Source organism: Gallinula chloropus (genome assembly GCF_964237585.1).
Source record: "Gallinula chloropus genome assembly, chromosome: 10".
NCBI lineage: Eukaryota > Metazoa > Chordata > Aves > Gruiformes > Rallidae > Gallinula > Gallinula chloropus.
In genome coordinates this window covers 10992413-11017585 of record NC_140095.1, presented here as the reverse complement: position 1 = coordinate 11017585, position 25173 = coordinate 10992413, and the positions used below count along the sequence as shown (strand labels likewise).

The window sequence follows — 25173 nt, the reverse complement described above, 5'->3', positions numbered from 1 at the left end:
TCGTGGGTTCAGATGTGTGGCAAATGCAATTAGGTTGGTGAGGCCAAGGACAGAATTCAGAGTAAACAAGAGAAAAACAAAAACAGAAGCAGAGAGCTGGTGTGAGGGGAAATCAGGCTTGATGAGGTTTTGTTGTGGAGTATGTAAGTGCACCAGCAAATCTGTATTTGTATTAGAAGGACTGCTTCAGCAAGGAAAGAACTCAGATGCAGAGGGGTACATGTATCACTGATGCATACTGGCTCAGACATGCGGGAGGGAGGGGCAGATGGGGACAGGCTCTTTTGAGTGAATTTCAAAACCAAGTGTATTGCAAACCTTCAAAGATACCTTGAGAGCCTGCAAACCCTCCACCTCTTTGGATTTGTCAGCTTCTATTCACAGCCTGAGCAGAAATCAAAGAGAGGAAAAAGTATGTTTGACAGCTGTATCAGCGGTAGGTTTCCTCACCGAGATAAACTGAGATACAGTTGTCAGATATCTGCTGGGTGTTTAAACCACTGTTATGTTAAGGAAAGGTGGCAAGTTGAAGTTCATCAGATTCTTAGAGAGCATGTTGAACCGGTACAGCCTTCGATGTAGAGATAGCTGCTTTGCAGTAGGTTCAAATCTCAAGGGGCTTATTTCAAATCTTTCTAAAAATAGACTATTTAGCGTACAGGAGATGTGTTTTGCCATGTGAACCTTTGTTCTGTAAATTCACACTTGCTTGAAAACCTAGTTCTTTAAGGAAGGTGAATACACTTTATAAAACCTTTAGTGGCTGTGTCTTTTTTGTGGTCAGGAACATAGTTATCCGTGAGTGTAACAGCCCTACCACTGATGTTCCCGTGCCCAACTGAGAGTTTCTCTCAGAGAGCAGAGGGTTGTGTCAGTCTCTGCAGAAAACACCCTCTGCTTTAATGCAGAAACTGTTTCACTTCAGGTAGTTCTCACACTTCACTCCATGGTGCCTGGTTAATCTGTTAGGAATTGCAGAAAAGTCATTCCAAAGCAGATTTAAATGAAATAATTTCTCTTGTTTTTATATTTGCTGTATCAAACTGTGCTGGGATTACAATGGTAAGTGAACATTCTGTGTAAAGTTATTTTACATTCCTAAAGAGGCAACTTGTCTGTATCTTTTAGGCACCCCAATGCATTGCCTACCCCAAAATACCAATCTGTCTTGAAATTCAATATACAATATTGCAACATCAGTCCTTAGTGGTTAACTTTTGTCTTCTTTTCTTTTCTTCTCACTATTTAGAGTGTTGGTCCAGACCCAGGACAGACAAAATGTCCAGCAGGGGTGGAAAGAAGAAGTCGACCAAGACTTCCCGCTCGGCAAAGGCTGGGGTCATATTCCCTGTTGGAAGGATGCTACGCTACATTAAGAAGGGCCACCCGAAGTACAGAATTGGTGTTGGTGCTCCAGTGTACATGGCTGCTGTACTGGAATATCTGACTGGTAGGTTTTGCTGAACAATGTGAAATAACAGCACTGAAAGTAGTAATAGAAACTTGATTTGCATGGAGAAAACCCCAACCCAACCACCAAAAAAGATTCTCCTATTTATAGGTGACTAAAAAGGTTATAGCTGAAGTAAGTGCTCTGCTGATCACACATCTAAGCCAGAATCAGGTTACTCCACCTTTGATGGCTTTTGTGCATTTCAGCACTGGATTTGCTTTGACCTGTTGTAAAGAGTCTTCTTTGTAAGGAATCAGAAAGATTCCTGTTAACATGAGTGTGTATAGACTGGGCCTGCAGTGGTGCAGTCCTGCCTGCTCTGATTTTGTGCCTCATGGCTTTGTCTGGGTTATAGTTGTCTGTAAGGCATATACATTCCTTTTTAAATAGAGAGCTTCTCAGTGTTTACACGGGGCTGAGCTTGTTTACAGCATTGTTTAAACATTTTTCTTCAATTTACAGATTATTTTTGAGACTGCATGTGCTGTTTGCAATTTGTTTGGTTGAGTCTGTGTATAAATGCACACTCAGTTCATCTGCCCCAGATCAACATAGCTTATTTGCTTACATTTGTAGTCCTTTCTCTGTTCCTCTCATTACATCAGAATGAGAACACCTTAAGTAGCTATCTCATCCTTACAGTCCCTTCCTGGAGGATGAAAGCATTATTTTTCCTCCATTTAGAAGGAAACTTCAAAGGAAGAAAACGTTTCACCCAAAGCCACACACAACTAGACATGCAACTAAAAATCTTTATGTAGCAGTTCTCCTTGCAAATGAGACTTAAAATGCTGCAGGTTTACCCCACAAACAACATTACAAAAGCAGTCTTCTAATGGAAAATTAACCCCAGCTGGAATAGCATCAACATATGTGCTTTTCACAATATTGGTTTGCTTAAAATGAATTTTAAAAAGGGATGAGTAAACTTCACAGTCGATTGTTCAGTCACAATTGTGTGGCTAGACTGATTTACAAGTAAGCTAGGTAGGGATCCAGCAGAAAGCATGAGTACTAGATGGATTAGAGTTTGGAGACACATTCTGTTAGCGTGACTAAGGAAAAGCTTGAACTGGATCTTTTTTCTCATAGCAGCATTTCCTTTTATTGGGCATCTTTTATGTTGGTGTTCTGGTTACAGCAGATATGAGTACTTCAAGGGACAGTAGACTTTATGAGGGTGCACTGAGTCTCTGAGGAAGCGATGCACTTCATTCTTACATTGACTTAAAGCACAAAGCAGGGGCTTACCTTTGCTGGGAGTATTTAAAATGAAGTGACCTGACTTCTAAGGCAGTTTTAGGTACAACTTATAATTGGTACTGACACTGAAGAACAGAAAGAGGTTGACTTTTTCCTGTAAGGTTTCTTCCTCCCTTAAAGATGGAGATTGGTAATATTAGGAGTAATTCATAGAGTGCTTGTTTTCTGCAAAGAATTCATATTATGCTGTTGAATCTTCTGGGTTTTTTTTTCCTCTGACTTGTTCAGTTTTCTTTATTTGGGCCTTTTATTTCAAAGAATGCTTTTAAACTTCATAGATGGCCTTAAAGTTAACGTTTCCTTCAGCTAGGTTCCTGCTTACAGCAATAACAACTCAAATAAAATGCTTCTTAGGGCGAGGGGTGCTTTGAATGCTGCCCTTTTAAAGGACCAGAACAATACAGGTAAGGGTAAGGCACTGCTAATGAGCAGCACATGTTGTTGGTTAACTGTTTGGTGTAAGTGTTTACTGAGGCAGGGATGGTTTAGGCAGTGAAGAATAGGCTGGGGAAATAAAGGTGGTTCTTTAACTGCTGTGTATCCTGGGAAACTGTCTGAGGGGATTAAAAAAAACTCACACATAGCTTCTTTTGGAAAAAGAAACACTTCTTTTTTTTTTCTCTCAAGCTGGTTTTCTTTGTGGGGTTTTTTTTCCTCCTCTGGAGGCTTGATAGGTATTCCTAGTGTCTTATATCTCAGGCTTGTCTTTCACTCTTATATGTTGATGCATCTTAAAAACACATATATTCTTTTCTTTCTTTACTGAGTAACAGTTTTATGAGTGTTTCAGTCTGGTGGGGTTTTTTCCCCCCCTTTCTCTTTCTCTTTCATACTTTATATAAGTGGGGTTTTTTAGCCTTTACTGCTCAGTATGTTTTCTGAACTTCAGGTCATTCATCTTTTTCTGTGTAATTCAGAAACACTCCCTTGCAATGGGATGCTTGGAGATTTTTGGTTTGCAGGCTTTTTAACCCTTGGCAGTTATTACTTCACAAAACCAGAGAAATCCTGACTTCTTTCCAGGCAGAGTTCTTAAAGATGCTCATGTCAGCACATGATCTGAGACTAAATCAAAGCGTTTCTCTCACTGCAAAATAAAAGCAGGAACGTGACATAATAGGAAGGAGACTGTGTGAAGTGGCATGCTAATAAATTGGCTAAATGAAAAAAGCAATCCTGTGCATCCAGGAAGGAGAGGAAAAACGTAAAATATCAAAAGCAGTTGTAGGAAAGAAGAACTTCAGAAAAGGCTCGGAGGGGAAATGACAGAGACGTGACCTAATAGGAACATACTAAGGTTTGAGAACTACTTCATGTGTGTGCAGAATATGGCACTGACTTTAATCCTTTAGAAGATGAGGTGCTAAATTTTGCTGGTCTTTGATAAAGTTTAACTCTGATGTAAATCTGAAATTAGCCCATAATGTGCTCAGATCTGGGATTTTGGTCTGGTTCAATTTGAGATTTGAACTTCTGTAATGCTTCCAGCTGTTCAGACTTGGAGTTCTGTTCTGGATCCTTCTAGACTTAGGAATTGATCTGCTTTGTACTTTGAAGGTAACTTACTGTTACCACATATGCGCTGCTATTCATCACAAAGTAAGATATGTACTATAGTTAATATCTAATTTTTAAAATATATATAATCCCTTGTATTGTATGGGCACGTTTGTATTTTAAGCCCTTCTTTGTCTGTGCCCAGCAAAGTGCTTTTTCAAACAACATTTAGGTTGTTCTCATGCTCTTGTATCCACGTGTCTGTACCCAGTACAGCCCTGCCAGCAGGAACAGGCACTGGTTTAGCACACAGGAATTAGTCTGGCTGCTCCAGTTGCTGTGAACTAAAAACTGTGTGTCTTTGCTGTGCTGCTTTTCTTGGCTTCTGCAGCTCTTACAGGGGCTGGCTGGAGTACATCTTCCCTGTGTGGTCTCTTATAGTAACTTTAAAAGAAACAAACAAGCCCACCAACATTAAAACCCCTCCCTCTCCACCCCCCCAAAAAAATTAATAGATGTACAATTTGTCTTCTGCTTTTTAGCTAACAAAGGGGGTTTCCTTATCTTATATATCCTTATACTTGGCATATAAACAGGTTGCACAGTAAGTATTCCCTTATTCACTAAAGGTTCTTGTTACCTACAAGTAATATTATGAAATAACACTGTCATCAGTGCTCCCATTGTATGCAGTTTGTTTTCTTAAGAATACCACCTGCAAATAGTGCGTAATGGCCACTGTAAATAGGGTGCAAGCCTGTGTTTGTGGGTGAAGGGGAGGAAAGTACCTTTGGGTTTTACTGATACTGAAGCAAGTTTCTGTATTGCCTTTCTTTACTGGGGACAAATAGTGTGGATGTTGAAGGAGTTCACTGCATTGTTCTCATTTCTTTCCCTCCTTTGCAGTAGCATTTCATGTGGTGATGCCTGTCTTGCAGGGAGTAGTCAGAATATCTGATTAATTTCTGCTTCTGCTGCAGAACTAATTTAAGCATTACCAACAGCTTTAAGCTGTCAAGCAGTCCAATGTTTGTAATTTCTTTTGTCTTCTTTCCTTATTGTGGCACTTGTTTTAGAACAGTTCATTGCCCGTTTATTTTCCCTAACGTGTACTTCAGAAAACTGCAGCCCACTCCTTATTTTCCCAAAAATTAGTGCATCAGGATTGGTTTATGTTGAAAAATAGGAATACTAGGTTGGTCAAGAGGGTGGCCACAGACTTCATCTGGTCATTGCAGACACTCAGGTTAAGTTGTATGGTCTGTGTTTGTCAGAATTGGTCCAGCCACACAAGGAGTCAGGGATGTTCCTTTCAGTTGTGTAGGTTGCAGAAGTTACAATATAGGATAAACTTTCTTCCTCACTGAAGAAGATATTTCTTTGTCCTTTAAAAGTATAAATTGCTTGAGTATATTTAGAGGAAGCAAGAGCTAGGCCTGCAAGTGATTTCTGCTCCCCCTGCCCCCATCATCTTCTCTACACTGTAAATAATTTTGAATTGCCAAAATGTCATAGCAAATGAGGAGAAGGAGAAGTTTATAAAACAGCAGGGGAACAGGAATACAGAAGAAACGAGACTTTGATTTATATTTCTTCAGTACATACTGAAGGAAGGTAGGAGAAAATGTTAAATTTCTGTTTTCTCCATTAGGGTTTTTTTTTTCCCCAACTGGGTTTTTATTGCCCATTGTGTACTGTTGATGGTGCATTTTGTTAAGATGTAAAACGAGCACCTTGTGAACCCCCTGGTTAGAATTGCATCTGAGGCATTCTGGTGCTTACCTGAGTTTTTGTTTCCAGGCTTTCTGATGTCACCAGAATCCCTTAATGGAGGTTCATGTGCTGGAGCTCAGTTCCTTGCTTTAATCTTGATTAATTTTCGATGTGGAAAACTTTCTTAAGCCAGCTGCTGATTGGCTGCAAAGTGAAAGTCCTTCCTGAAGGCAGGAGGTTTAACTGCTCACTTCAGATGCTTGCTTTCCGATGTGCAAGCTGATCAACTTGAACTGCTGTTCACCTCTTACGTTCTACTTGCTGCTGAAAATTTTCACAGGGTCACAGAGGAGAACAATGATTTGCCCTGTTTGTCAAAGCAGATGTATTGCAGGGCTTCTGCTTGGAAGCATAGGGGTAGCTCAGAGGCCTACAGTGAAGGGGGAAAAAAAAGGAATTATAATAAAAGCAGATTAAAGTTCTAGGCGTTCTGAGATTACCATAAATCATGGTCCTTAGGGAAGAATGAAATTTAAGAAGATAATTAATTAACAGTATCTTTTTGATACCATTGAAACGTGCATTCACTACCAAGGTGCATTTCTTCTATTTCAACAGGCAGCTTTAGAAACACTAATCCCTATTAGGGTGTTGTGTCATGAACCGTGTCCCAGAAGAGGTTTAGAAGAAATTAGGGACCTGCAGAACCTGTGCCTTACTTGAGTGAGCATTACACTACCTCTTCAGATTCAGTATGGTTTTAACATGGATTAATACTGGGCCTAAAGTACAGCAAGGTTGTTTATGGCAATGGCCTCACCACCAGAGACTTTTCAAAACTATAAGCATAGCAGAGCTCCTTTGTACCATTCCTCTTCTATGTAAAGCTCATGTCATGCTCTTAAGAGAAGTGAGATTCTCACCATTGAAAATTACTCTACTTGTAAGTAGTGCCTCTTCAGATATAAACCTTTGCATTATTACCTATTGAACAGCCAACTGTCTTAACTTATAAATGCATGAATCAGTCTGCTTCACGCTAATAATAAATGAAGAGTTTATCTCACTGATAAGCCCTTCCTTGGCTCCAACCCCTGCCTGTCTTTTCTTCTAGTACCATAAACTCTCTGAGTTATAAAAGCTAAGTCGATGCAAAATTACTGACCTGATTAAGGTCCTAATCTGTTCTCCAAGATACACAGATCAGGTTTGATGAAAAAACAGTAAGAACCAAAGCGTTTTCTTACAGCAAAAGCCCTAACAGTGCATACTGATATGTCCATATAGGCACATTTGAGGTGTAAATATGCATCAGAATTTGCATTGTGAAATGTGTCACATTATCACAACGTGTGAAATGCTGGGCTGGGTTGGATTTTGCATCATGGACACTGAATTATTTTCTCCCTTGAAAATATTGTATTTTATAGAATTGTAGAATGGTTTTGGTTGGAGAAGACCTTCAAGATCAAGGCTATCCAGCCCTAAATATCCTTAGATTGAAAATTGAATACCTTTTATTCTAGTAAGTCATTACATCTGTTTATTTGGCTAAGTTGCAACAAAGTAATGCCTTCTATTATAAACTGTTGTTCAATTTAATAGTGGTATTGCCCTTTCATTTGAAGAATTGAGTGTAAATGAAGTGTAAAAAAAAAAATGTGGCTGGTTTTGCTACTCATTTTTTTCCTACCCTTATCTTTGTCTTCACTTATATCTCTCGTTGAGATGAGCAAAGAATCTCTAAAGCTTAAGTCTTCTCTTCTTTGGCCCTTTATTCTTGGGACAGTTAGAAAGCAGGAAGGCACCTTACCTTTCTAGAGTGATCTGCAGCATTTAGCAAGCAGTTTCTTTTCTCAGACTTTTCTCAAACTTTACAAGTTCTTAGATAACTATTGTAAGCATGACTTTTTTTCCCCTTTTCTCGTTTTCCGTAAGGGTTATGTAAGTTCTGATTGTACTCTGTGTGTGGTTTTCAGTCTTTCCTCCGCAGTGTATTTACCTCTGAATTTCTTTTAGGGATGAAATTCCATGTGGGTTCTTAGGTGCAATCAGATTAAATGCTCCATTTTCAATGCAAACTTCACTGGAGAAAAATAAGTTTAGGGGATGGACAGTAAAATAAAATATTTTTTAAACAAACAGGAGGAATTTATCCTCCAAATTGCAAAAATGCCTGTGGTGCAGCAAGGCTTGTTATTGCAAGATGTTGATGGTTCCAGAAAACAACTGGATGCATCCATAGAAAAACTGTCCCCTCACTGGGGGCCTGAACACAAAGATGACATTTCTAAGTTGGAAAACCACTCCAGCACATGGCTGGAATCAGAAGGAAAGTTCAGGAAAAATAGCATTTTAAGTTTGCCAGCTTCTTTAATCCTCCTGAGCATCTGCTCTTGGGCAGTGTTTGGGGACAGGATGTCAAGTGAGATGTATTTTTTGCTCCAGTGAAATTCTAACCAGTCCATACATTCATCTGCCACAGAACACCCAAAGTAATAGATTTTTTTACCTGCTTTGTTCTCAAGACACAGATCTTTTTAACAACAAAAAAAAAAAGGGTGTTGAACATGTTTTATAGTCACTCCCATACTGCTTCTGTACAGTAATGGGGAAAAATATTGGGAAATATTTTTCTTGTAAATAATGTTTGTATTTGTCTGCAGATACTTGTATTTATTATGGCTTCTGTGGCTGTCTTGTTACAAAGGTACTTGGTGTAGGGCTAAGGCTTTGAGACAACAGCAATGTAATGAGTCATAATATTTTCAGTAACAGAAACTTGAATCCCACTTCCCTCTCTGTCAGAGGCAGTGGCTAATAACACCATTATCACCATCTGCCAGATCCCATTGAAATGAGCACACAGCATATACAGACTGCATCAGCTTTGGTCGACGCTTAGTAAAGACTTTGACACTGATTTGTATGTCTTGGTCCTCTTTGTAGGGGCGTGGGTATGCACACTTTTGATACACATACCCCTATCCATGCCAGGGTTTGGAGTTACTTTGGCAAAATCCAACATTTAATACAAAATCCTCTCCTTTTTCTTCTGCTAATAATCTTATTAGTGTTCTCTGAGTTTCAGTAGATGATTGGCATCTGCCACTTGACTTTTTTAATGTTTAGAAAGTCCCTAACATGTGCCTCCAAAGGTCAAAGACTAAGCTAGGACCAAGTCTTAAGACATGAGTAGTCTCCTGTAGTCTGTAACAGCCAGAGCAAAGTGTACTTGCTGCACTTCATCAAGTACCGTCTGGCAGCAGTTATATTAATCATGTTTGAGTGCATTTGTAAAACACATGTAAACTGTTAGGAATAACAGCAAAGTGTAAAATACAAGGTAGGGGAAGCTCCACTGAAAAAGGGAAAAAAAATGTTGATTTGAGTTAGATCAGGATTCTTTTAAGTCAGTGGAGAAGAAATAGGCTCTCGCTTTTTAAATCGGTACCTGAGGTGTGACTGTTGTAATAAATAACATTTGAGATTAAATTTACCTTCAGGTTTCCCTGAAAACGAACCCACGTACGTTTTACAGATCAACAGTAAACCAAGAAATTAAAAAAATTAGGAAGTTTAACAGCACTGGATCTCCTACAAAAAAAATAATGGATGGTATTAGAGTGTAGAAAAGAGCTGAAACGAAGTGTGAGTCAGATCAGAAGGCTCTAAGTGGAAGTGGCTTTTGTGGCCTGAACTTGAGGTTTATCTAAACAGCAGTCTGTCATCTGCCTCACAGAAATGGAAAACTTGCAATAACTTGGCAAAGTTACCAGTTTCTCCTTGAAGGGGCCTTAGTTTTGATACAGCTCAGACACTGACGACTGCAGGGTTTGGTTATTTTATCGCATCCTAAGAGAATGATTGCCCTGCTGAGAGCTGAGGTTTCATCAAGGCTTGTTCAAAGCAGGGAAATTTCTTGAATTGATTTTCACCGCATCGTATTTCCAGGACTTTGAACCAAGGCTGAGAACTGGTTTATTGGAATGCGTAAGAGGGAAAGTGTTGTTAAATGGTTTTACCTTCACTCTCACAACTACAGATTCCAGGGGGATTGGGTGGAATACACAGAGAGAAGAATGCAGGAAACTCTTAACAGTCTTGGTTGATTGGGGTTGATTGGGTTAAAACCTTCCGGAATCATGTAAAATGATTCTGAAGTCAATAAAATGCTGATGGAAGACTGATTAATTTAAACTACAATAAACAGACTCCTTGTCATGTAGTTGGCTTTGTAGCAAATGCACATTTTCTCAGTGGAATTGTATCAACATTCATTTTTCTTGGATTTCTGGATATTGTTCTCAATTTTCTTTTTGCAGAGGAGGTTTCAAAAATTTTTTAGAAAACCCTTGACTTGTTCCTGTTGGAACTTGTATGTTCAGAAACTGGCCTTGTGTCAACACATCACCTGTTAGTTGTTAAGAGTTTAATTTTCAAAGCGATGATTTCATCTCCCTGAAGAGAAGGTGGACAAAGGGATTCAATGCAACAGCAGTGCTTTAGCTTGAGATGTAAATCAAAAAAAAACCCCAACCCAAACCCCCACGTTTTGGGATGAACTCAGACCAAGCTGAACTGAGCATTTACATTTAGAAAGCATTACAGCCCACAATGCTGATAAGCTAAAGGCTTGTCATTTAGGCTTTAAAGGAGTTTTATTCTGTAATGACCAATAATGTTTTGTTTAATAATTAGGCTAAATGAAGTAGAGCTTCTCCAAGAGTGGGGAAAAAATGCATTTGCTTTTGTTTCCATCCAGGTCTGCAGTTGCTACTGTGCCTGCTTTATTTAGGTCTAACAGTGATTTGTTTCATTTTAACCTCGTGTTGGGTTCTTGTTCCAAAATTTCAGTGCTGGGAGATACCAAAGCAACAGGATTCAGGGCAGAGCAGAGCTGCTGTGAAACAGGGAAATGCAAATCATGAAATTGGAGCTTAGTAGATGTCCGAGAGATGACCAGAGATTAAAGTCTCTGCAAGCAAAGGATGAGGAACTCACTCTGAAAATTTGCTTTAGGATGAGGTTTGTGGGGAGACTTTTAACACTTCTTGGTTGTGTTTGAGTAGGAAATGCCTTGAGAACAGCTTTTCCTGTGGTCTTATCTCAGGCTTAAGTACAAAGATATACAACCTGTTTTCTTTTCTCCTTTAAAAATATTTAGCTGAACTTTTAAAAACCTCAGCAGAAAGAAACCCCAGTTTTGGTTCAAGTGTTGAGAACAGGCTTAGACCAGTTTTACCTACTCCTGTCTATCTGCCTAGGTTTAAACATTGCAAAGGATTTTTCTTCATTTGATATAAATGAGAATGACATTTCAGCTAATTTTTAAGGGAAATTATCTTAACTTTTAGAATTTGCTTCTTATTTTAACCACTAACTTTAAAGATGACTATAAAAGAAGAAAAATATTAATTGCAACTATGTCTGAAATCCCATTGATGTGCTTGTGTTGCAGTCAGACTTCTAAGCCAGCCATCTATCCATCCCTTTCCTTGCTATATAACAGCTCTCCATCCATGAACATATCACGTACTGACATGGCATTCCCACTTAATCTTTTTATTTCCTAATTATATACCTCTCTCAGCTTTTTCCCTGGATTTTTTTTATATCTGCAGTTGGGGATAGAAGTTGGTTTGCCTTTTTTTTTGTTTGTTTGAAATTATTTGAAAGCACAGAAAAAGCTATTTGTTCAAATGTAAGGAGGATCTTTTCATATTAACTGAAGATCTCAGTATGCAATAACTGAGGAATTATACCTTCCAAAGCTTATAATATTGAATAACTTGTCTATTTTCCTCATTTAAAAAAAATAGAGATTTTGATGTTGAGTACTTCTGTAAAGTGTGTCTCATAGTTGCTTTTTGCCTGGTGGTGTAATTACTCTCTAGAGAGGAAATGCCTTGAGTAAATATATGAAAGGAATGGAATAGACATTATGCAACTTACATCCTTTCTGTGAGGCCTCCTTTTTGTAAAATGCTCATGTTTTGGTGTTCTGGCTGGATAAATACAAGCTGAGTGAATCCTGATGTCATGGAAGCGCTTAACACTTTCTTTTCCCTCAACGCTTGCTAGCAAAGCTTTCTCTCTTGACCCTGTTCAGTTCCAGGAGCTGATTTTTTAATATCTATTTTTTCTACACTGTTGGAAGATTACCTTTAATGAAATGGAACCCTTCATGACTCAAACCTTTGAACCTACCTAGTACATTTTCTAGCTCTACACCTAAATCCAGAGTGATTCTGGAAATTCAAAGAGACCTAGATTTTCATCTAATTTCAAAGTGATTTAAAATGTGGGTGAAACACCATTTACATCTTCAGAGTAGCATAAACCAGATGTGAACGTTAAAGCTGCAAGCAAAATCTAGGGAAATAGGCCGGATCCCATCTAGATCCAGAAAGTCTCCCTTTCTGTTGCTCAGATCTGTTGGGTTTGGATCAGACTTGTCTCTGTCAGGGCAAAAATCAAAAAATTGTTGCTTATTCTGGCTTCAATACCTCCTCATCTTCAGTTCATAAACAGGGGAGAGTCCCCCTTTGACCAGACCTGCATGCGTAGCTGAGTGTTGCTGCCTCTCTGCACGCAAGAGCAACGAGAGCTGAGGAGAAGGCCAGAAGAACTATTCTGCCCTCCATGCCCTCCTTCTCCTCTCTCCCTCTCCCCAACCTCCTCTTTTGTGGTCCTCAACGCCAGTGCAAAGCGTTCTGTTCCTGAAAAGGAAGTGGGGTACCTCAACTTCCCTAAAGGACCATTAGAAAACTGTAATTTCAAAATGAGTTTCCTGTCCAAGGAAGAGGGCTTAGCACTTACCAGAACAGTTCTCCACTGTACGAGGCAGACATTTTAGTTTTATGAGGAACAAATAAAACATTCCTCTGTGCTTTACAGGCATAACACTTTCTTAGACTCTTTAGTTACCAAATGACCTGTCTGCATAGTTATGCTGATCAGATGCAGAGAATAACACGGCCCAACTGTGTAAAGAAGTAAAGAAGCAGAAGTGGGGGAAGCAGAGGCAAACCAAAAAGTAGTCTGCTGTTTGCAGCAAAACCTGCCCGTGTTTTTCAGCCAGTAATAGCCTGACATACAAAGAAACCAATTCCAGATCTAGAGAGGTTGGAGATGGTGGTGTTACCGCAGGGACACTGAGTCTGACTGAGTTCAGCCGGGATGCACGGGGTGTAGCCACAAACGTGGCTTGGCCGTTGGAAGGTGATGCAGGTCTTTGGTGGCAACGGGCAGCTGGCTGTGTGCAGTGCTGAATGCGAGCTAAACCTCATATGTCTGAGCTGTGGCTTTTGAGAAGTATGTGAAAAGGATTATGCCAGCTTAATTGAGTTTTTTTGGAGGTGTGGAAAGCGTAGTCAGGTTGACCTTACCCTGCTAATCCTTCTTTAAAAATAAATTAAAGCAATTGTTGTCAGCATGAAATGTTGAGTTACTTTTGGGGGCTTAGGCTTAATATTCTCTCTCACCCTATAATAAAGTCAGTTGTGTGCTTTGAAGAACACAACACAGTGAAAGGCTACAAAAATCCTCAATGAAGCTTAACTGCAGAACATCCAGAAGCAGCTGTAAGTTTTCCAGTAGGTGTCATAACTAGCTTATTATAGGACTTACGATGAAAAATAATTGGAGATTCATGTTAAATTCAGCCTAATGAAAAGCCATAGTCTGTGCTATATAGTGTTACTTAGGATTTACTGTATGTTATGGCAAAGGCATGTGGTCATGTGAGCTTTGATTTCAGTCTTTTTAATTTCCAGATTAATGTCTTAATTGAGTTCTGTTTGCCTCTGAAGCAAGCTTACGGGAGAGCTTTCATGGTATAGACAGTTATTAAATGTGAAGTCACTCTCATACCCTAATCTAACGTTAAATTTTAATATACCAGTGTGCAATAGATGTAAAAAAGGCATTTTCTCTTTTTATTTTTTTTCAATTTCTCCAAACAATGCCAAGTTTGGCAAAGGGAAATATACAAAATGCAATAGTGAAGCACAGTCTGTGCAGAGGGAGATGAAAGGTTGTGTATAACAGAGACAGCAGTAACACATAGTTGCAAAGTCAGATAAACATGTTATGTCATTTTTTTAATTGTTCCCCAGACTTTGTTGTAATTAATTGCATTCTTTGCCTAAGGCTTGTTGAGTTGAAGACAGATAGTTAGCAGGTAATGCCCTTGCCTTTCCCTTCATGGATCCGTGCAAGGGAGCAAGTTAGTCTTTCCTAATTCCAATAAAAGCCATCATATGCACAGCTGTTACAAGTATTTTGTCAGGACTGGAAATTTCTCCTAAGGAGATAATTTAATAGGAGCAAACAAACATGAGTCATCAATTAGTTTTTTCTGGACAGAAACATCTTCTCAAAGAGAGGAAAAAAAATCATTAAGTCAGTGTAGCAGCAGAGGTTGTATTTTTAGTGTCCTGACTTGGATGTGTGCTTACATGCTTCTGTAACATAAAAAATGAGCTTGGGAGATGGCTGCTAGGAGATGACTGAACAGTAGCCTTGAGAGGAATGCTGAAAACTCAAGAATCTAGGGGAACTTCTTTAAAAGGACAAAAAAGTAAATATAGTTTAGCCCACAGGACTTTGTGCATTCAGCCTTCAGTGCTTAGGCATGGAAAAATAAAATGATCATTTTAGGGTTGTTGAGAGTATTCTACAGCAGTTAGGAACGACGTGATACATTTCAGATATCTTTTTGCATGGGTGCTAAGTAACACATTGCTTTTGCTTAATGATCACAATGTAATTAAAAGGGGCTTACTTCTTCCCCAGCGGAAATTCTTGAATTGGCTGGAAATGCAGCAAGGGACAACAAGAAGGGTCGAGTCACTCCTAGACACATCCTGTTGGCTGTAGCAAACGATGAAGAATTAAATCAGGTAAGAAAAAACCTCCACTGTGTGAGGGCCAGGATTTCCTATAGGGCTTTTAAAATTGTCTTTCCATATAGCTGAATTGTAACTCAAGACCTCTGCTTATTGAGTAGCCCACCAGGAAGCAGCTCATTCACTCACTAGCACAGTGCCTGCATAACGAACTACAGCACTCAGCTTAAGTATGTATTTCAGGACTTAAAACATGTAAAAAGGCAATGGAGATACAACGTGACATTTGCTCATACTATTACAAGCTTAAATTGGGGCATTGTCATAAACTCTCTCTATATATATGTTAAGAAAATCTTATTGATTCTTTTTTTGTTTGTTTGTTTTTGTTTCCCCCCCCCTTAAGCAGCTTAGGGCTCAGTGGGACCTGTCCTGTTCCCACTGAAGTCTGTCATTGTGACCACAGAATTAAGAGCTCTTGGAACCCTTGCAAGTCTGTGTCCTTTGCAGATTTCAAAATGCCTTTACCTTAGCCAAAAAATATTTGGCATTATTATTATTATTACAGTGTTGTGGTGTCAGCCAGAGGCACTGGCTGGGATTAATGTACCTTTGGGTGAGGTGTCTGTAAAAACATGTCTGAAAAGATACTTTTCCCAAACCTGTGTATCTTGACATGCAGGGAATAAAAAAAAGACTCTGCAAACCTCCTCCTGGCTTTGTCTGAAATGTGATAATGCTTTTCCATTCACCGTCCCTCTGTAAGCTTGGAGCCTCACTGCGTTGTGGTTGGGGAACATTAAACACAGATCAGACAGTGGGAGCACCTGAGGGACTTCGGTGTCACTGTTTGTATCCTCCCAAATAGTGAATGTAGTCCCGGTTAGATGTATAAAAAAAAGTGGTTAAAAGTGGTTTTAAATACAGACCGTGATATATTTCACCTCTGCTTTTAAAGGCTTGAATGAACTGCACACTTTTGAATATTGATCTGCTTTTCTTCAACTGCATAAAGATTTTTTTGAAGAAAGACATCCAGGTATAGAGATTTGTATAAATGTTACCCTCCATTTCAAATTTATTTTTTCTAAGGGAGAAATTTCTGTTTTCAAAATGCACTTTCAAGAAAACTGAGCAATTGGGACATCTTTTGGGTACTCCACAGTGTGGTACCCATTGAGGACTTTGGGGTCCCATCTCTGTCACTCAGGCTGCCCTGCCAAGCCCTCCTGGCTGGGCGTGAGCCCACGAGATACTGACAGCAGCAAGCCTATGTGCAAGAAGAGTACATATATCCCTTTATAGTTAAAATTTAGTACATGATCAGCTTCATTTCATACATTTCATGTCTCTCTTCTTCAGAATAATGTTTTGAGAAATGTAGAAGAACCAGTTAAAACTCAAGGCAATGTATGAAGTTGTCAGTAAATGCCATTTTCTATTCATTGGTGAGTTAATGCTGGAATTTGTCATCTATAACTCTCTCTTTTTTTCTTTTTTTTTAATTAGTTATTGAAAGGAGTCACCATAGCCAGTGGTGGAGTGTTACCCAATATTCACCCAGAGCTGTTGGCAAAGAAGCGGGGATCAAAAGGAAAACTGGAAGCCATCATCACTCCACCTCCAGCAAAGAAGGCAAAGTCTCCATCACAGAAAAAAACTGTATCAAAGAAAACAGGTGGCAAGAAAGGGGCAAGGAAATCCAAGGTAGAGTAATCTGTTTATTTTAAACCCAAACAAGCTTGTTAGTAGTAGCTGTAGGGAGCCTCACATAGGGTAGGCTTTCTGTTCTGTGTGTTGGTAACAGGAGGGATTTCAGTAGCAGTGTAACGAAGAGGTGGAACAAGAGAGTGTGAAGGAGCTGTTATGTCTTACTGATGAGTAAACGAGACCTTAGGTAGCAACTGGGCTGTGGCTGGAGGTGCCAGCATTGGGCTGGGCAGAGTCAGTTTGCTTGGATGTTGTTCAAGTAATGGATGTGTGCAAGAAACAGGGAGACTTTTTTTTTTCCAAAAAATCTGAGTATTTTTTTCAATATTCAAATGACATAAAGTGGCATTTTGCCATTGCAGATATTAAGAAAACCCATCAGCCTAAGTCACTTGCACTGTGATAACATCCTCAGCCATTGCTGTGTCTGAGTCCTGTTTTCAAGTGTTCTGTTCTTTGTTGGGGTTTGTGATTTTTTTGGTGGGTGTCCCAGTTTAGTGTAAGATTACTCCTGGTTGATTTGATGGAATCCCAAGAGGTTGAAATTCTCTCCCTGAAGTAGGATGCAATTCTACTAGAGCAGGTAGCCGAGTCTCTGGCAGCATCAGAGAAACTGTATTGTGGCTACACAGAATTTCTTTGGCTGAGCTGAAGACCCATAAATGCCCCCATCTGTTTTTAGTATATTATAAATGAGATTCTTCCATGTTTAGACTTATTTTTAATGCCTAGTAATTAACTAAACTCATTCAAAATGAATTGTGGAGGTGACAGGAAGAACAAGAGGGGCAAAATGGGATTTTTCTTAAGTTAACTAAGAATAACCACTTTTTTAAGCTAAGGAGGGCATCCCTTTTTTCCTTTTTCTTTAGTTTCAGTTTGTAGGAGTAGGGAATCTTTCTAATGTGTGCATGTGTAAACCAAGGACATTTTTTTTGCATGACAGCTACAGTCCAGGAATAGGTTATGACAGCAGGGAAAGAAATGAACTGGACAGTGAGCCTGAAAAGCTGCCTTCCCTGTCCAACAGAGCTTCTGTAGTCATCCTGTGCACCTCTGGTGTTGCTTGTTTTATCAGTCTTCTGAATGTGTCACTTTTTTGGGGGTGTTTTTGAACAGCAAGTAGCTGACATTTGGAGTGCAGTGCTTCTAAGAACTGTGCACTAATAATTTCCCTAAATCTGGACATTTTTTTCCCTACTTGATTACAAAAGCAGGAAGTCTGTTGTGGGGTTCTGTTTTTCTTCCACACAATAAACTGTATTGTCTGCTTACTATATTGGTATTTGGCTAACAGTAAACTCTTGGGGAATTGAAATAGGACCCATGAAAATCTACTTTTCAAATAATTTGTGTAAAGCAAAGCATGGTTACAGCTTTTAGAAGCACCAATATACCCTTACATCATAGTCATTTTAGTTGCCCAGCCACCGATTTAGTTTATATACTTTGGAAAGGGACAATAAGAGAACAGTGGCTTGCTTAATATTCCAGGTGTGCTTTTTAGCTTCAGCATAGATATTGCTGAGGCACTAAATATTTATATTAAGTCAGAAGTAGTAATTTTATTGAAGATATTAAATTATTTTTGGCACCACTTGAGTTCATAACCACAGCAGTCAATTCCCTACCTTCATGAGGCATCCTTTTCAGAACATTCCAAGTTCTCATTTTTATTCAGTACATCAATTCATTCCTGAAACCTATCTTCTTTTTTTCAATAATACAGTTGAAAAAAGAAATAGTAGGTGAGGGAAAGTCCCTCTCCCCCCACAGATTTACCAGAGACGAAGGTGAATCTGTTGACCAAGGCAGAGAAAATTGTTCAGATCATTTCCTACTGCTAAGCAGGTAGAAAGTGGATGTATTCTGACACAGCCAGCCAGATTTCAAAGCAGCAGTTCTAAAAATAAGTTGGTGAAATCTGTGAGCACCTCCCTTCACAGATGGATAAAATTTGCACTCTGACAAGTCAGTGTTTGCCTTAAAATGAATGTCTGCCCACCCATATAAATAGATACATTATCTTTTTCCACACAAGCCATCAGAAGGCTGGTAAAAGTTCGGGGCTGTTTATATGTTTTCCTGCAACATTTAAGACAACTTTCATCTGAATTGTGCACTGTCCTGGGAAAGAAAAGGCTTATGTAGATATGCAGACGCTGAGGTCATTTTTCCTACCGATTCCTTCAGCTGTAATCAGTCACTTTAGACTAAAAGATACAATCCAAACACCAGTGTTTGTACTGGCATTTTATTGCCTGGTAAGCATTTATGGCATGTCATATATCTTGGTGTTATTAAACAGTGTTTTTCTCTCAGTCTTGAGTTAACTAATTAACTGTATTTTTGGAAGAAGAAGCAGGGAGAAGTGAGCAAATCAGCCAGCGCTGACAGTACAACAGAGGGAACTCCAGCAGATGGTTTCACAGTCCTGTCCACGAAAAGTCTGTTTCTTGGCCAGAAGGTATGCTCCTGCATTTTTATACATGAATACCTATTCTTCAGTGCTGCTTAGGGAATACCCCCCTCCCATCACCCCCTTTCCCCAAAACGTCTAGGTGCAATGGACATTTCTCCACTGAGCACTTGAGGAGGTGTGTGATAGTAGCTTTCAAACGAAGAAGTTCTCTGAAACAACTTCTAGAACATTTTAAAACTCAAAATGAGTCTTCATATGGCTACATAATTAAATTCTCAAATAGAAACAAAGCCTGTGTGCTTGTAATCTATCTCACCTTATTCAGAAAGAGCATAGTTGTTACAGCTAAGCTTCTGCCAAAGGTGAGGTTATTCTAAGGATCAAATGTCTTTTTCCAATGGGCAGCCCACTTCATTGCTAATGTAAATGATTTACAGGTTTTTATCAAAACCTCTTTTAGTTGTCTGTTCACAGTAGTGGTTTTATGCTTGGTTATGCTTTGTTATTTACAAAAGTTAATGCTGTGTAATAATGAATGATGCTTCTATGAAAAACTAGAAGGCAATGATCCTTTTTTTTTCCCTGTGAATATGCTTTGGGACATTGGATGGTTTAATACAAACACATACCTACTTAAAGAGAGGATCCATTTAAAGAGACAAATCATTAAATTAATTTGGTCTTTTATCTTGAAACCTGCCTTTAGTTCGGGATACAAAATTTTGTGAAGTAAAACTGCATCTTTCTCCTATCATCCAGTAATCAGATCATTGTGTTACAAGTCATAAAAGATGAGCCATTGTCCATTGTGGAATGTATCTCCTCTGACTCATTTTTATTTCATACTGAGGTTGTTCTCCATTTATCCTTCCACAGTTTGTTTGCTAAGTTTAATGTGCATGAGAGTAATGTTATTTTTTGCAAGACTTCTGATTTTCCACATTTAATTTTACAGCTAGAGCTAGATTGCTGGCTTTTTAGGATTTTTTGTTATTTGACTACTATTAGGGTGACTAAATTAGAACCTAAAATTTATAATCTACGTTACTGTTTCAAGTAACATCAGACCTGAATTTGAACTCCTTTCAGTTACCTACCATAGGAAACCTGTAATTATACCTACTGGTGTGTTCCAGCAAGACCGACCCAGCAAATGAATAAGGCTTTGCTGTCAGGCTCGGTGGAAAAGAATCATGAACTCCAGGACAGCTTTAAGCTGTGGTGAGCTAAGCCAGGGTCTGTTGTAGAGCTTTCCAGTGAGTACCTTCTACTGGGAAATGGAATCTCTGGCTTTCTCATTCACTTGGAGCGCAGCCCCCTGAAGAAATTAACTGGTATGGCATGGCCATCCCTGTACTGGTTCGCTGTCAGTTAACCCTGTTAGCCTTTATTTGTAGCACAGTACACATAATTGATAGGAGAATGAAAAGAAGGAGGAAAACCTGTTTGTTTCCTGTGAGGGAACACTCCATCTGAAATGGATTCTTTTCTGAAGGGGAGGAGATGCACAGGTGCTGTTGAGATGTGTCTAGCACAGATTGTATTTTGCTTTTGATTCCTGTGAGAAACTGTCTTCAGAGGCAGTAAATGGGTAGTGTAAAAATCTAAGAGAAGTAGGCTGTATCTGACAAGTAAAGAATTCTCATCGTCCTGTGTGAGTTAAAAATGAAATTCTTGCCTTGTTTGAGCTGATAAATAATATATTAATGCCTTTGTTCTCATTTACCCCTAAAAATAGCATATTTAGACTAACCTAAATTATTTTAAGACTGAACACTTGAAAAGCTTAAAATGAAAAACAAATCCACTTTGGCCTGTAGTGATCAAAGAGATTTTATTTAGCATTAAAACAACACTGATGCTGGCCTGTTCCTAGAAATATTTTCAGACCATTCCCTGAAAATTCTGTTCCAAAAAAATGCATTTTCAAAATTATTAAAAATAGTTCTGATTTCTTTGTGATAAAAAAGGCAAAGATAAAACTTTGAATCACAGAATTGGTGGGAGTTGAATACATCCTCTCTCCTAAACTGGAGATGTGTTTTGCATGGGCCAGGAGGCTCCTGAGTGCCACAGGATGCCTGCTGCTAGGGGCAGGTTAAGTAGGCTGGGATCTCCTTGATGGTGGTGGTTGTTAGTTATTTAAGTGACACATGGAAGTCTCAGATCATTGCTGTTTATTTTGGAAATTTACAAACTAAATATAACAATTATCTATAAAAACTCTAGTTAAATGCTTCTGCTTAGCCATTTCTACATGCAATTGCTGTTTAAAAAGAGAACATTGATTTTTAAGATACTTAGCTAAGTATAAGTCTGATGCTAAAGACAAAAAATATCTGTTTTGTTATAGTTGTCTTAAATTAATGCCACATGGTGTTCTTAAATGTGAAGAGCTAAGAATTTTCTTCAGTGGTGTTTCTGGGCAGTAGCATTGCAGTTTGATTCCTTCAACTTGTGCATGTTGCTTCCTCCCCAAAGCATGTGAGGGCAGAAGGTATTTGCCGGTGTGGAGAAGGATCCTTCTGCTGTTCAGCACAGCCCCACTCTCCTTAAACAGCATTTTGAGGGAAGGAAAAATCTGCTAATTGCCTGGGTAGGGAGAGGTGTGTTCAGGCAGTTCAGCTGGGGACCTGGAACCGGTGACTCCTGATTTTGGCTGATTCAGAGAGACTGTAAATCACCTCCTCTTTCTCTGTTGCCATCCCCATTTGTGAAATGGAGATTACAGTTACACTCTTCGCACGCATGGTAGGAAGGCTTAATGTGTTAAAAGATGTTGAGCTGTTCCTTTTGAAAAGTAAAAACATGCTAATAGTTATTTGATTTACATACAGATTTTCAGTATCCTTTCATGTTCTGTGTGCTCTTAATAAACTGCAGGGCAAACACAGAAACCTGAAACAACCCTCCCCACACACACAACTATCAGTATCTTTCAAACCTCCTGTGACATCCTTGAACACCTTTCCAGCATGCCTCTTGGGTGTGCAAAACCACTATCTGCTAGATCAGGAAATAATTTCCTAGATGTAGAGGAGGAAGAAAAGAATCCTGTCCTTAGATTCACGTAATTCCTAAGTGGTTAATGGGAAAAATCTTGGCTCCATATTTGCAGAGGGGAAAGGGAAGGGCTTGATTTGCAAGAACAGCTCTTCTTCTTTCAACAACCCCAGATTTAATTACTGAAAACAGAGGTGAGAATGTTGCAAACCTTCAGCTTTTAGAATATGCTGTTATTGCATTAAATCTTGAGGTAACTGCTGACATTCACTAGGAATTCTCAGAGGGCAGGAAATCACAAAGAACCCTTCAGGTATACCTGTAGAAGTGTGCAAGTGCCACTCTAAGTATTAAAATCTAGTTAAGAGTTTAATGATTGCACATCCTACAAGTGACATCCCAATGGAAACGTGACATTCTGCACAATAACTAGTTTCTTTTTGCTGAGACACAACCATGGAGTAGGTAGAGAGGAGAGTTCTAAGACCTCAAGCCTAAGTATTAGGGATTGGATGTTCAGAGAGACATCAGCTTGTGGTCTGCAACAGGCATCTTCAGTTTTCTGTATGAAACTTGTACCAGAAAATGTTCCAAGTCATTAAAGGTAATTTTGTCTGTAGTAAGAAATGTAAGGCTTGGCTCAGAAAATGCTCCTGGATGTGCTAAGTGCCACCTGCATTTTATCTAACTAACATTTCATGTAAATATTACCTAAAATTACATCTGTTTTGTTGCACATGTATATGAAAGTTGTGCCCATGTATTTTTTTTAAGTGGCCCTTTTAGGGGATCACTTCTGTCTGATACACACTTCATACTATTGGGTAGTAAAAATTGAGCAGTTACTCATTGGAGGGTTTCATTCTGCAGGAAAACATCTGGGTTTTTTTCATTGTTTTTGGCAATCAAATAGCTAATGATGTTTTGAGCAGTAAGTTACTTAGCAGATAACTTATTTAGCAAAATAAGACTTGGCTGCCAACACGTGGTGCCAGTGCTGGGCAGCTTTTTAAACATTTTGTTGTTCTTTTTAAATTCAGACTTTAGCTGATTTCTTTATTAATCCCATATCTGAGTAGAGACAGATTAAAGGTCTGAAACCAAAATGATCTGAAGCTATGGATTTGGGCCCAAAACTTGTAGAACACAGAACAAGGGATCAAAGAGAGTCACCTATAAAATGGACAAAGTATGCTTAGGAACATACTAAAATCTCCATTAAATAGTCTTTTTGGTGTATGCATGTGTTTTGTTGTTGTTTTTTTTCTTATTTCAGAATTCATAAAGTTTCTTTAACATTTTGGTTTGGTTTGGTTTGACTTTTTTTTTTTAAACAGCAGTTGCTTGTAGTCAAACTCAAGACTCAAACTCAAGTATGAATAACTCACCACGTGTGAAGTAGGAAAAGATTCTCAGCTATTTGGAAAGCAAGCTTTCTCAGATTTTATTATAAATTCCTGAACAGTCTCGTGCTTACACCAGGGCTGAATTACACTCATTTTTAGCCAAAATCACCCTGTTTTGAGGGAACGTAGTTTACTCAAGCAACGTATGCAAATTAAATGAAATTGCAGGCTTTTAAAAAGAGAAAGAAGGTCAATTCATATAATCACATGAATGAGATGGAAATATTTTTTTGCATAAAACTTAACTATATGGATGTTGGCCTCCTTAAACGACCCATTCACTTGTATTGCTTACACCAATTGGACTGTATTCCCCACTGACAGACATACAGATGCAAGGAGAAGATTCAAAGAGTTGAGTTTACAGATTGTGGGTTACAAACCAAGAGGCAAAACTCAGTTACTGATGAGATAACTTGCCATGCCTGTATATATTTGTGTTGAACTCAGGGTTTTGGATTAGAAAAGCAAAGCCTGGCTTAACTGCAGCTGGCTTCAGGACTTCAGGTATAAAGGAATGAGAAGCTTCTCTTCCATAGTTGCTTTCTGTATTGCCTAATCAGCTACTGAAATGATCATTCTACATGTGTGTTGTAGACAGAAGCATAATTTATGGTGTAGATAATGTATTTCCCCATATGAAAGAGACTGGAAAAGTCTTTGCACTGTAATGTGTTTTAAGTTTTGGAGGTAGTAAGCTTGGTGCATGTGAAATCAGACTTCCCAGCACTGGCTATGCAGCAGCATCACACACCCCTGGTTATAAACTTTGTCCACACCGGTCTGCAGCTCTGCTACAGTTGGTGTTCACACCAGATTGCCTCAAATTACAGAGCTGTTCCTCTGGTGTGGCTCTCATACTATGATGAGACACCCAAACTGGCAGTAGTAAGCAAACTGTACTATCACTTTACCCCTCTAAGCATTTAAAGAAAGCCCCATCCTTGCTGGTGAGACATGGCAGGATCAATTTGTTACCATGGCTGGTCTTTTCATTGACTTCTTATTTTATACACTTTTTGACACTTTGAAAGTCTTGCTCAAAAAGCGTTGCTAGAAGTTGAAATCTGCACCCCCTTGTATTTTACTAATTCTTCTTATTCCCTTAAGAGCTGATAGCACAGATGTGAGGTTAACCTCTGGGTACCTGTGCTAACTTCCTCACCTTACAGGTTGCCCATGAGAAACCTTGATTTTGTAATGATTCAGACAGTGATGGAGAAGCATTAATGGGAGAGGTTAATGGGCATTAATGGGTGGGGTTAAAATCTCTATTTTCATAAAAGACCAAAGGAAATAAAGCAAGTAAAACAAAAACTAGAAGCAGTAGTAGGTGCCTGCTTCTAGTCGGTCACCAGCTGTTCACAAAGGCAGCAGAATTGTGCAGATGGGACCTGAAGTGTCTGCACTGCAGAGTACAGCAAACTCTGACAAGGAAAGGAAAAGAAATGTGTCCCCTTGTGAGGATGGAGGAGTCGCTGGAGACCAGTGTGTGCTTTCTCCAAGCTGTGCTGGCTTAAAGAAGGGGGAACGGCTTCTTTTATCTGGTTTCAGTGCTAAATGGTCTTGGCACGTTCTGTAGATGATGCTTAAGAAATGATCAGGGTGTGCTTCATCTGTACTTTGAGGAGAAACAAATACCCTCTTATAATGCCAAAGAACCCCAAACAGTGGTCAGCATAAAGCCAGAAGAGAGCTTGTTAGTGGGTACAGTCACATCCTCCCAGCGTGAAGAGCGTTTGAGTCTTGTGTTTGAAATTTCATTTGGATAATAACCCTCCTTTAAGACCTGCCTTTTATTTTGCATATTTGTTTGCAGTGATGCTGTCTCCATCTGTGTTGCAAAGCTCACTT

General features: G+C 39.1%; 1 protein-coding gene across 4 annotated transcripts in view; it reads left to right on the top strand.

The window, feature by feature from the left end:
• MACROH2A1 (macroH2A.1 histone) overlaps positions 1 to 25173 on the top strand; it is a 46632-nt gene that overhangs the window by 7438 nt on the left and 14021 nt on the right. For 2 of the 4 annotated variants that reach the window (XM_084268813.1, XM_084268816.1), the window contains exons 2-5: positions 1250 to 1450; positions 14726 to 14832; positions 16288 to 16485; positions 18845 to 18955. In XM_084268813.1, the coding sequence (XP_084124939.1) occupies positions 1279 to 1450; positions 14726 to 14832; positions 16288 to 16485; positions 18845 to 18955 (588 nt within the window). In that variant the 5' untranslated portion in view covers positions 1250 to 1278. The remainder of the gene's footprint in view (positions 1 to 1249; positions 1451 to 14725; positions 14833 to 16287; positions 16486 to 18844; positions 18956 to 25173) is intronic. The other 2 variants (XM_084268815.1, XM_084268814.1) reach the window with 2 other exon arrangements.